We start from the raw sequence: 12,388 nt of genomic DNA on the forward strand, positions 1-12,388 counted from the left end.
TCGATTTGACAATTTTGACACAATAATAAACCTTGCGATTGCTTTGCTTCGTTTCGTATTTCCACAAAATATTTTTACTATATTTTTATATTATTTTTGAAGATTTATTATGAATCTTCATTATATTAAGTTTCAAACCGCTAATTCACAATCCACACTTTATATTAAAACAGAAAGGCAATGTTATTCCATCGGTGATCAGACTTTCTTTTTCTGTTGTTTGTGAATGACGTGTAATGTTTCCAACGGTGGACACTGAAGATATTGTACAAGTCACGTCATTACAAAGAATATCTAGTGTTTCTAGCGATGTTCAAAACTCGCCGGAAAATACCCAAAACTCTAAACAACAAAATAATAAAGAGATAACCCTTAACATGCTTATCAAGGAAATGGTTTTCTGTATAGCCCTTGCTCTGACTACATACGGCGCCCTTCATAACACGTAATTTATTAAATAGTTTTTAATTATTTATCGCGCTTTTTTATGTTTCGGTCTTATTATTCATGTTTTATTTTGCAGCCCTACAAAAGTTTCTAAACACCCACAAGCAGTGAGATTTTTCAACTCAGACTCTGTAGTGAGTGACTGGTATAAAGGTCAGCTGAGCAGTGCACTTGCTGTAGTCAATAAGGCTGACATATCATTTGTTATGTACTATGCACCTTGGGATGCAGAGTCCCAACATGTCCGAGGGGAGTTTGAAAAAGCTGCTATAATATTAAGTGAAAGAGTAAGTATTTTACTACATTTCAATACATTACATATGTATGTAATTATACACATTTATAGTACATTTTTATAAAGTAAACAATTTTAATATTTGCTGTTATGTCACAGGTCCATTTTGCTGCAATAAATTGTTGGAATCCTGGCAGTGAGTGCAGATTGCATCACAACAAAATACCATCTTGGCCAATCTTAATGGCATATACAGTAAATTCTCGAGGTGTTCTTTACAAAGGTATAATATTATTTATTTTTTATGATAGTTCGTATGCAATGATAATACATTTTGTTTATTACTTTTTACCTATCTATGGTATGTTACAATGTATGTTTCCGTTTTAGTTCTCATATTGTCCCAAGTCCCTTATTTCAAGGATCTTACCTGCCTGCCATATGTATGTATGGCCATCATGCCAAAGTGGCAAGTTTTTTAGTATACATAGTTTACACATTCTACTAGTTAATCAACTACACACTTTAAATTCCTATAAAATATAATAATTACTTTTACTAATATATAAATAATAGTTCTGGTTATTGTTGTAAATTCTTCTTAACATTGCAAACACATTACTAAGTGATTTATGAAGAGTAATGATCATGAATGATGATTACAACACAAAACAAGATCTAGAATTAAATTAATAAGCATTACTATAAATAACTAAGCATTTTATGATGAAATTGAAAATATTTCCCAAAGTCAAAGCATTTATCCAGAAATGATGGATGGTCTCAGTCAACACGATTTTCATATATACTTTCAGTCCCTATTACAGTCATTTGGGGATTGATTATTGAATAAATAAAAGCTATTAAAAAGGATCTGCCTATGTTTGAATTATGCATACATCATCAATCATGCAAATAGTATGGAAGTCTATCCAAAAAGCTACAAAATACTAGCATTTCGGAACGACACGAACTACGAGAATGGCGGAAGAAGAAATGCTGAAAGGAACTCATCAAACAGTATCTGTCCCTATTATGCCAGAACAGCTTACCATTATTGTTTATTACATCTTTTTTCGCCTAATATTATTATTATATAACACGAATTATATAGTACATGGTCAAAATGTTTACAAAAACATGTAGTTAAGTTGTTTGTCTATTAGAAAACAAAAATATATTTCTTATTTACACAAGTTTTTCTTTTATTTATTTAGTGTCACATTTTGAAGCATTTTTGTGATTTACATGTTTATTTTCTTCTAGGTCCCAGGGATGCACACAGTATTGTCAACTTTTTGGAGTTAGTCATTAAGCCCTTGGAAAGGGTGTCTTCTACTGAAGATCTTGTTAACTTGTTATCTATATGTGATGTAAGTACAAATACCCGTAATCCTACAATTGTACTAATATTATAAATGTGTGAGTGAGGATCTCTCCGTTTTTCCGTTTTCTACTTCAGTGGTCGGGCGTCGGAGCCACGGTCCCTTTCCTACTTTTTCGTCTCCTCTATTTTCACAAAATCTACTGGATTTGTTTCAGTGAAATCTCCTGCGGGAGGGAAGTCCCGGGGCGCAGCCCCGTAAAATATACAGTTATGATGTGTTGAAATAATAACAAATTTTGTGTCCATTGTTTCAATTAATATTTATTGTTTTTCTCAATTATGATAATGGTGTATAATTTACAAGACAGAAACATATGTTATAAACACTTGTTTAACAATTATGTTTGTATACTTTCTTGCATACTATTATGATATGCAAATGATTCTACCTACACCTACATGTAGAGAGGCCTTTTGGTTATATTATTCTATAACAATTTTTATTTTGAAATCACAAGTCATAAATGCCTTATCAAAAAAAATTGTTCCACTAATAGTACTTACAATGTCTTAAAGTCAACCGGCGACAGATTAAAAGGACATTTTTACAGTAGCAGGTAGTAAGAAGCAATAACAACTTTTTTTAAAAACACTGTACCTTTTTTATTTCAGGCTGTAGCTGTAGGATTTACGCCCTTAGCAGATACGTCAAAGTATTATAATATTTGGTATACAGTCGCCATTAAGGCGCGTGAGTTTGACACTATTGGCGAAATATGTTTTGCAGTGGTGACATCCGAGGAGCTGGCTCTTGATCTCGGGGTGGAGACAGTGCCAAATGCACGGCTGATGCTGTGGAATGATACACTGGTAAACTAAATATTATTTTACACTTTGAAAGTGTGACAGGAAAACTTTCGATATCCATATGACTATATATAGAATACAGGGTATGCATGGACATATCCATACTCCGTAGTAATATTATATTTTAGTATGGAATATTTTAGTATATAATTATGTATTCTTATCAACTTATACTTGAGCCCCGGACCTGCGCTCTCGTACCCAACATATTATTCAGGTCTACTCGACCAGAGTACCAAATTTCATCCAAATCAATGTTTAGTAGTGTTTTTGTAACCTTACTCATACATTCAGATTTTTGTATTTTGTAATTTTTGTCCTGTTTTGTGCCAAACACAGTGCATGGTATATTTTGGAATTTTATATTTTTAGGAATACATATCTGGTGGCGCTTATCAGTCATGGAATGAATCGTCACTTCTTCACTGGGTTTTGGAGAATTTCACGCAGCCCGTCGCAAGGGTCATACCAATGTGGAAAAAAGCATTCAGTTTCGAGAGATACGTAGATGGGAACCCAATATTAATACTTTTTACGCCAATGAACCCTTTATATAACCAATTGCCGTCATATGCTTTGGTAAGATTACTTTAACTATGTAGTGGAAGATTCGCCTTTTGTTGATCCAACTGAATACAAGTGTATGTGTTACGGCTATACCCCGAAGTGCGGCTAGACCTAGGTGGAGACGGTCTCAGTTGGTTCCACCTAGGTGCGGTAGAGGAGAGAGGTTTCTGAGAAGGGCTACACCTAGGTTTAGCCGAAACAGTATCGGCTAAACTAACACTGCAAATAAACATTTCCCTTATTATAATTACAGCTGCGTGAAGTCGCTATGGAGTACTACAATTGCAACAACAATAAATCTAGTCAATGGACCACAGAGCTTCTAAAATTGCAGCAAGTGCAAAGACTTATGTATGAGCAAAAGAATTTCATAAAATTTTGCCAAGACTTTAAATTCAAAAAACCTATTATCAATCGTAATCATTATTACAAAAAGGAGATCGTCTCGCAGAATAATAAGTATCCATGGGTAAATGTTACGCAAAAGTATCAGAAGAATAAATCGGCCGATTTTTTTATGAAAAAGGGATTAGCTATAGCAAAATTTATGGATAGTTCGGATGACGAGTCTCAAGTGGTGACTTCTCTAGGCCTGTTACATGAATGTAACAGAGAACTGCCAGCCGAAAGGGCCTTCTATGACAACTACGAGAAGTGCCTATTGTTTGAAGATAATTTCAATCTTGACCAGGGCAAACAAGAGGATCACGAATCGTATGTATTCTCTTATAACTCTAATTAATATTATAATTGCGAAAATCAACCTGGAAAAAAGAACGGTCCCGTGCGTTCAGGCGGGCGGAGCCGCGGGTAGAAGCTAGTGATTAATTTTTTTCATTAGATTTTCCTACCTGCTAAAGAGCGTTATTCAAAGCAATAAAATAAGAAGAGAAAATACGAAAGTAAAATCGATGTGCAGATAATAAAATAGAAAATTCTCCTGATCCTGGTCACATTCATTGTTGATGATGAGATTTTCCTAATTTTCTTTATGTAGGATATTGCCAGATCTTGTTTTTACTTAATGTTAGAAACTTTAAAATAAATAATCTGTACTGTGGTAATGTCAATTTTATAAATGATTGATTTTGGAAATAATTCCTTTAAGAAAATTGACGGATCGTAATGACAGCGCGGTCGAAACACTCTCAGAACCATATTTATACCTATAATAAAACGATTTTTTTTACAGAATAGTAACCACAATGCTGCCATTTGAAGGAGACCATTTGGCGCCTGAAAATTTGGTTCAAGATAATGTAAAACACTTCTGCAAGTTAACTAAGTTTTCCTATGAGTTTGGTCCCCCCATAGTACCCGCCAAAGTCCCAAACGCAGAGGACCAAATTAACGTAACAGATATAAATGGTTTATCTTGTGAAAACAACTTCACTCTACACATGCTCGCCGTGGACAGTGTTACTAACCATCATTTTGCTGAATCCCTTGGTATCGACGTCTCAAACAAGAAAGACAAAACCACTGTTGTCATACTAGACAGTAAAGTAAGTTAAGAAAGTGTATTTTGATGTTTCTTTATAAGACTTACTATTATTTATATACATTGATATAGGCATATGTCTCAAGCTAACAATAGTTTACCATACTTTAAAGGTAAAATGTGTAAATTGCAATGAAATGAAATTTTTTTTGATTTTCATGCGGTTTTTCCCAATAGATAATGTTATTCCTGAGGAAAGTTTAGGTGTATAATTTATTTTGATTTTACCCGAGCGACACCGGGATGGATTGCTAGTAACAAATAAATCAAATATATAGTTGGTAAATAAATTTTATGTGACACAATAAAAACTTTAATTCTAGTAACATACATAAAATTTCAGCACGAGAGTCAATACGTCCTCTCAGAAGAGTACAGTGCCAAATCGATCCGAGAGTTTATTCTGAACTTCACGCGAAAGAATCTGAAACGTTCCTTACGGACGCACGTGGTGGACGCTGCGCACACGCATTACTACGGTTCTGACAACAATGGCCAAATAGAGATCACTAATGACACTATACATATTATCGATCTAACAACGCGTAGTTTCAGGAAAATGGCCAGAACGAAGGGAGTGGTGAGTCGGGTTTATTCTCAAATTATATTGCGTTGCGTGTGGTTCCGCCCTAGAATAAGACCACTCCATGTACTTCTGGGGAGGATATCTGGCAGCTGATAGGCAACAATATAACTGCCAAGCGGCTAGCTGGCAGGCGGCTAGTTGTGAAATCACGATCAAATCTTCTACATTTTAAGATTTATTTTTACGCTATTCCCGGTCCGTCATAGCCTCGAATGCATTATTATTTCTATACTAAGCATGATCTGCAATAAATAACACATATTTGGACCGGTAAATTATCCTTACATATTATAAAACAAAGTCCTCTGCCGCGTGTGTCTGTCTGTTTGCGATACACATTACTGCACAGATTTTCATGCGGTTTTCTCCTATAGACAGTGTCATTCCTGAGGAAGGTTCAGGTGTATAATTTGTTACGTTTTTACCCGAGGAGCCGACGGGCCGCTAGTTTCATACACGTACGTGTATTTTTTTTACAAATGGTGTACCCCACCACTTGTAAAAAGACGTCGTACCTATTAAATGTATTTATATCTATCTAAGGAATGCTGTAATAAATTCTGATACTGATGTTATCTGTTTGAACTTTATTGCAGCTGGCTCTATTATCACATAATTCTTAAGATATAGATTATTATTTGCAATAAAATATAAATGACTAGCTTTTGCCCGAGGCTCCGCTCGAGTGAATATCCCTCTCTCTTCTCCGTACTTAAAATTTAGTTACCTACAGCTTGAAGGGTACATCGTGTTTAGTTTTCTCTGGTCAATTATATATCTATATTTTTTCACCAACACTCGATCACAATAATAAAATGACCTTTTGACCTTGTACTTTATTGACTGACTTGCATTGCTATATTAGTGAGAGATAATTATATATAGGATAAGCCCTTCTGGCATGATAGTTCAAATGAGTTTCTTTCGGCATTTCATCTCAGCAGTGTTCGTTCCGAAATGCCGTTAGTTTGTAGCTTTGGTAAATATTATTTAATTAACCCCCGACGCAAAAAGAGGGGTGTTATAAGTTTAACATTATAGTGGCTGCGATGCCACAAACAGACACGTAAAACTTATAGCTCCTAAACGGATGAAGCGATTTTCGTTTAGTTTTTTTGTGGCATAGATAATTTTATCCCGAGCGTTCTTAGCCATGTTTCATGAAAATCGGTTCAGACGTTCAAAAGTTGTAGCGAAATGAATATTGAAAGTCGGGGTTTTTTTTTAATTTGTCTAACAAATAAACTTGTTTAGAATATGACGTTAAAAAGTGCTTGTGAATAAATGAGATGTCGGTGTGGTGTTCAGATAACGCTGGTGGCGGTGTGCGGCGGCGCGTGCCCGGCGCACGTGTCGCGCGCGCTGGCGGCGGGCGCGCGGCTGCTGCGCGCGTGCGCGCTGCGCGTGGCGGCCGCGCGCCTCGACGCCCGCGCGCACGACCTGCCCTGGCACTACACTGTTGACAGATACCCCGCCGTCTTCGTGTTCCCCGCCCATCGGTTAGTGTGAGCTATATGCGAAGTGCTGGTTTGCATTTCACTTCTTATTGTCGAGTCGATTTGAAATGCGACATAGCGAACCAATCACATTGCGTTGTCATTGTGATCGGTCAGCTGCGCTCACTCTCTCACTTCGAATCAACTAATAAGCAATCATAAGGATGGATAAATACCAAAGTCGTACTATGTACATCGTTGCTCAATCGTGCTCCGTTGGTTTTGACACGTCGAATCTCCATACAATTTCTGCGTTGTTCTGCGATGTCTGATGATGATAAATAAATAAATAAATGTCTGTCGACGGACGTCAAAACGACGGAGTGCGACTTAGCAATGCACTCTATACCATTAAGCCGTACAATTCACTACAATGTAGAGTTAGAGCTTGTAGAGTTAGGGTATGTAGAATTAGGACATTTAAAAAAATTAGATCATCATGATCTATCTTTTTTTCAGTGCAAATTGTGTGCACTCGTCTTGGCAACATGTTAGATGAAAAATTTTTTGGTGGGGTCTTTTGCAACGAAATTGTCAGAAGCCAGCGCAGCGATAAGGCCGCCTTTAGCTCATATAATTAAATTTTCAAGTTTGTAACCATATGTTTTGCTTTACATGTAATAAAGGGTTCTGTATTGTGCGAATGTTTTTGTGGATGGACAAAAACTAGTAAACAGATTATGATGATACTTGTGATGTTTGTCAGTGAGGGCGAGGCGGGCAGCCGCTCGTACCCAGCGGACGAGCGCGTGTCGGGCGGCGGGCTGGTGTCGCTGGCGCTGCGCGCGCTCGCCGCGCCCTCGCATCTGCGCGTGCGCATCGCTCTCTGCCACACTGCCAAGGTAATTATTTCGTAAGGCTTATGTCACCGTTTGCTGATGAAAGAATCAGCCTAAATGTAACCTATCGGACAGATAGCGGTATGTCAATATGTCAACGTCTGTCACAAGCGACATACGTAAGTTTGGATAGGGCTAACTTACAAATATCCTCAGGCAAATTTATCAAGCAGTTAATTTGTCTGTCAAATTAAAATTTTATATTATACTATTATTATTGAATAAGAAACCTTTATCAACAATTACATATGATTTTGTAAAGTAATAAACCTTCAAATTTGTAGACCGACATTAGGCTCCGACACATAGAAACCAGGAATAATCTCAGATGAAAGAGAGGGACACTTTAGTCTTTATTCCTTTTCCCCAGCACGCTTTTACTTAAAAATATATAATGAAATACGAAATGTAGATGCCACTAATCTTACATAATTTGTTTTATTTTTCAGGGTGTTGCCAAGAAAAAGACTTGCTTATATGATATCAAGGAGCATTTGACCACATTGATCGGCCGAAATCTAAAATACTGGCGTCGGAGTGAGCACAAGGAGCTCAAAGACGCACTTTTCAAAAGACTGCAACATTTACACAGAGTCTCTCTGGACCTTAGCCTGATGCATGTGACGGATCTCAGTGATAAGAGTATAAAACTAAAGACATTGTTAAATTCACTTAGTTTATTAGCAAAGAATTGGGACATCGACGTGTCCATCCTGAATACGAAAAGTTGATATATAATGTATTTTGTAAATAGTGTACATTGCTCATTTTATAAAAATATGTCTGTTATTTATTTTTAGAGTCAAGCCTAAAGATATTAAAACGTTGAAATAAGTGTGTGTTTGATTAGAACTCCACGTCTCTGCCGAAGAAGGAGAGCGTGTTCTGTTTGGTGCTGCTGCGCCAGCCGCGCACTAGCCCCAGGACCGCTGAAATGGCTCGGTTCACGTACTCATCTGAAATTACATTATCTTTATTTAATATTGGGTACTGTAGCCGTTAGATGGGACTAACAAGGATTAAATTTGAATAGTGATTCAAGAAATAAGTAGATGAAATCCATTGTGCTTTCTTGTCTGATTTTACTCTTTCCTTGTAAAAGTTCTCTTTAAGTATGTTGATCTTTGCTGATCGTTGAAGTAGAAAAAAGTAGCATGCTCTGAGGCGACTTGTTACGGCAAACCAGCAATCGGGTCACCTGATGGCATTATCACCGCATGATGATTATCACCGCAGCCCAAACACAATGAAAAAAAAATAAAAAAGAATGGAATAAAATTCCATTCCATTTATGCGGTACGGTGATGAAATTTTGGTGCATTAGGCCGAAGAATTTCTCGCTTTGCAATATAAAAATGCGACATTCCTACTTAAAATAAAAAATACACATGGAACTAAAATGAAATTAAGTTAAGTATCATCAAAACATTGCAAGGTTATTAAATAAATCTGATGAGCTTTGCATTATTTTACAAGAACTCATTGATAAGAAAATAGACGTAGACATCATTTGCATAACTGAACATTTCATGGAGACTGGATACGAGACCTTCCTAAACTTACATAATTATAATTTAGCTGCTTGTTACAGTAGAAATAATTCCAAACGAGGAGGAGCGTGTATTTTAGTGAAGAAAGAGCATAAGTGGAGAGAAATAAATGTTAAAAAATATTGTGTTCCTAGTACATTCGAGTGTTGTGCGGTTGAGTTAATTGATTATAAACTTAATATTCTTTGTGTATATAGGGTGCCAGATTATAAAAATATATATGATTTTTTCCAAAAGTTGGAACAAGTCTTAAACGGTATATCGAAATGTAGTCAAAAACAATTAATAATTGCTGGTGACTTTAATATTGATAATCTGAAAAATACTAAGGAAAAAAATGAATTTGAATGTATATTAAATAGTTATGATTTAAAATTAGCATTGAAACAAGTCACTAGACCAGTAAGCCAGACATGTATTGATAATTTTGCTCATAATTTCAAAAAGAATTGTATAACGGAAGTGTTAGATTTCGGTCTGTCAGATCACACAGCTCAGCTTATTAAATTGCCTATTATAAAAACTGTAAGATTTAAGTTTTGGCGTAGAACAGTGCGAGATTACAGTGTCGAAAATATTAATAAATTTATAGACTGTATAAAACGCTTAAGTTTTTCGGAAATATATAATACGGTGGACCCCAATATTGCGTATCACAGTTTTGCAGAAGTTTTTATATTATTTTATGATTTATGTTTTCCTAAAAAACGGATTATAGTCAATGTCTATAGAAAACAATCTTGGATTTCCAAAGGATTAAGAAATTGTAGTAAAAAGAAAAGAAGTCTTTTGTGGAAGTTTAGAACAAAGCCTACTCTTAATAATAAAATAAATTACAAAAGATACACGAAACAGTTTAAAAAAATTATTAAATTGACAAAATTAAGTCAAAATAATTATAAGATAATGACGTCCGAGAACAAATCAAAAACCACATGGCAAATTATAAATCAAGCTAGACTAAACATACCAAAAGAAACAATAAGTCGAATTAAAGTTGATAATCACTATATTACAAATCCAGAGGAAATAGCTAATTCATTTAATAATTATTTCATTGACAAAATCAAACCAGAAAAAAGAAGTCGAGCCAATACCATATCTGCTATTACCCATAGACAACATTCAATGTTTATGGCGCCATGCTCACCAGAGGAAGTTTATAAAATTATAAAAGAACTTAAAAATACGGATAGTGTTGGGTAAGATGGTGTTTCAACCAAAATACTCAAAGCTGTAAATGAACATATATGTCATCATGTTAGTCACTTAATAAACCTTAGTATAGAAGCTGGTGTTTTCCCTCAAGACTTAAAAACTACCATAATTAAACTTTTATTAAAAAAAAATAACAAAGAACTAATGCAATATTATCGACCTATAGCTTTAAATTCTATATTTTCAAAGGTTTATGAAAAACATTTTTCCAACCAATTAAACGTCTATTTTGAAGATAAAAAAATTTTGTGTAATGAACAAAAGGGGTTTCGTCGTAATAAAAATATAAATATGACCATCTATGATTTTTTGAAAATTGTATTAACTGAAGTTAACATCAGAAAACCCATATGCTCTATATATTGTGATATGACACAAGCTTTTGACTATGTTCAACATGACATACTATTACACAAGTTAGAAGCGTACGGAATTAGGGGTAATGTGTTAAATTTAATAAAATCATATTTATCTAATCGTAAACAGTTAACAGAAATTTCAAAATTCAATCCTAAAACACAATCGGAACAACATTACTTATCAACTGAACGTTCTGTATTATATGGTGTTCCACAAGGTAGTGTGCTTGGGCCCCTTCTTTTCATAATATATATTAACGATCTTCCAAACACTACCAAACATAATATGACTTTATTTGCGGACGATAGCACGGTAACAATAAAATGTAATGATGTAAATATTTATCAATTAGATATTAATGCAACTTTAACATCCATAATTGAATGGCTTGATAATAATAATTTAAAGATAAATCTTGACAAATCCAATATAATGCATTTTAGTCAAAGACCGCTTGATACGGAAAATTATAAAATAGAATATCAAGGCCATGTGTTGAAAGAAGTTGATTCAACAAAATTTCTAGGGCTAACTATAGATTCTAAATTAAACTGGAAACCCCATATAGATGGTCTTAGTAAAAGACTTAGTAGTTCGGCGTTTGTACTATTTAAACTCTCAAATGAATTAAACATAAAAGCGCTTCTTACAGCTTATCATGGTTTAGTGGAATCAATACTTAGATATGGAATAATTTTTTGGGGCAATTCGACGGATAAGGATATAGCTTTTAAAATGCAAAAACGCTGTATTCGCGCAATGTTTAGACTCCAAAGCACTGATAGTTGTCAGCCGTTTTTTAAAGAACACAAAATTCTTACACTTCCGTCACTTTACATACTTGAGGTAGCAACATTTGTGAAAACCAATGCTCATTTATTCCCTCGTCTAGCTGATGTTGTATTGAGGAATCATCGAGATATCTATCGATTATGCATGCACCCATCAAAAACTGCTTTACTCGGTAATAGCATAGTATGTATGGCACCGAAAATTTACAACAAAATTCCAAATCAATATAAAAGCTTAAATTTAAATCTATTTAAAAAGCACCTCAAGTCTTTATTAACTGATAAATGTTATTATACTTTAAATGATTTCTTTAATGATAGACTCGGATAGAATTTAGGGCTAGTATAGTACATTATAGTTCATTATAGTTTGTTTTGGATTTGTAGTGGATAGCATGCTCCTCTTTATTTAATTATATTTGCATACCTATATTCGGTAAAACGTGTAGGTCTAATTCATTTTGACCATTTGTACTCATGTTTTTGGCAAATAAATGTTTTCTTTCTTTCTTTCTTTCTGTGTTTCTTTCTTTCTTTCTTTCTTTCTTTCTTTCTTTCTTTCACTCTCACGAGATGTGTTTCTTTCTTACTCTCACGAGATGTG

At 34.8% G+C, this 12,388-nt stretch overlaps 2 protein-coding genes across 3 annotated transcripts in view; one reads left to right on the forward strand and one right to left on the reverse strand.

Annotated features, from left to right (window-relative positions):
• Positions 1–6: 6 nt before the first annotated feature.
• On the forward strand, positions 7–8,699 carry LOC128673626 (uncharacterized protein). Of its 2 annotated transcripts, none has more exons than XM_053751598.2 (12): positions 7–445; positions 524–734; positions 842–965; positions 1,949–2,055; positions 2,682–2,879; positions 3,249–3,455; positions 3,697–4,157; positions 4,636–4,948; positions 5,288–5,524; positions 6,839–7,029; positions 7,733–7,868; positions 8,315–8,699. In XM_053751598.2, exons 1-12 carry the CDS (start codon positions 237–239, stop codon positions 8,594–8,596), a joined length of 2,676 nt encoding a protein of 891 aa, XP_053607573.1. In that variant the 5' UTR covers positions 7–236; the 3' UTR covers positions 8,597–8,699. The 2 variants fall into 2 exon arrangements, with proteins under 2 accessions (XP_053607573.1, XP_053607574.1); XM_053751599.1 differs by lacking the exon at positions 8,315–8,699 and having other exon boundaries at positions 6,839–6,886; positions 6,943–7,029.
• Positions 8,687–12,388, reverse strand: part of LOC128673628 (zinc carboxypeptidase-like) — an 8,482-nt gene continuing 4,780 nt past the window's right edge. The window contains exon 8 of the mRNA XM_053751600.2: positions 8,687–8,820. Coding sequence (XP_053607575.1) covers positions 8,712–8,820 — 109 coding nt within the window. The 3' untranslated portion in view covers positions 8,687–8,711. The remainder of the gene's footprint in view (positions 8,821–12,388) is intronic.

This window comes from Plodia interpunctella, chromosome 11, assembly GCF_027563975.2.
Source record: "Plodia interpunctella isolate USDA-ARS_2022_Savannah chromosome 11, ilPloInte3.2, whole genome shotgun sequence".
Taxonomy (NCBI): domain Eukaryota; kingdom Metazoa; phylum Arthropoda; class Insecta; order Lepidoptera; family Pyralidae; genus Plodia; species Plodia interpunctella.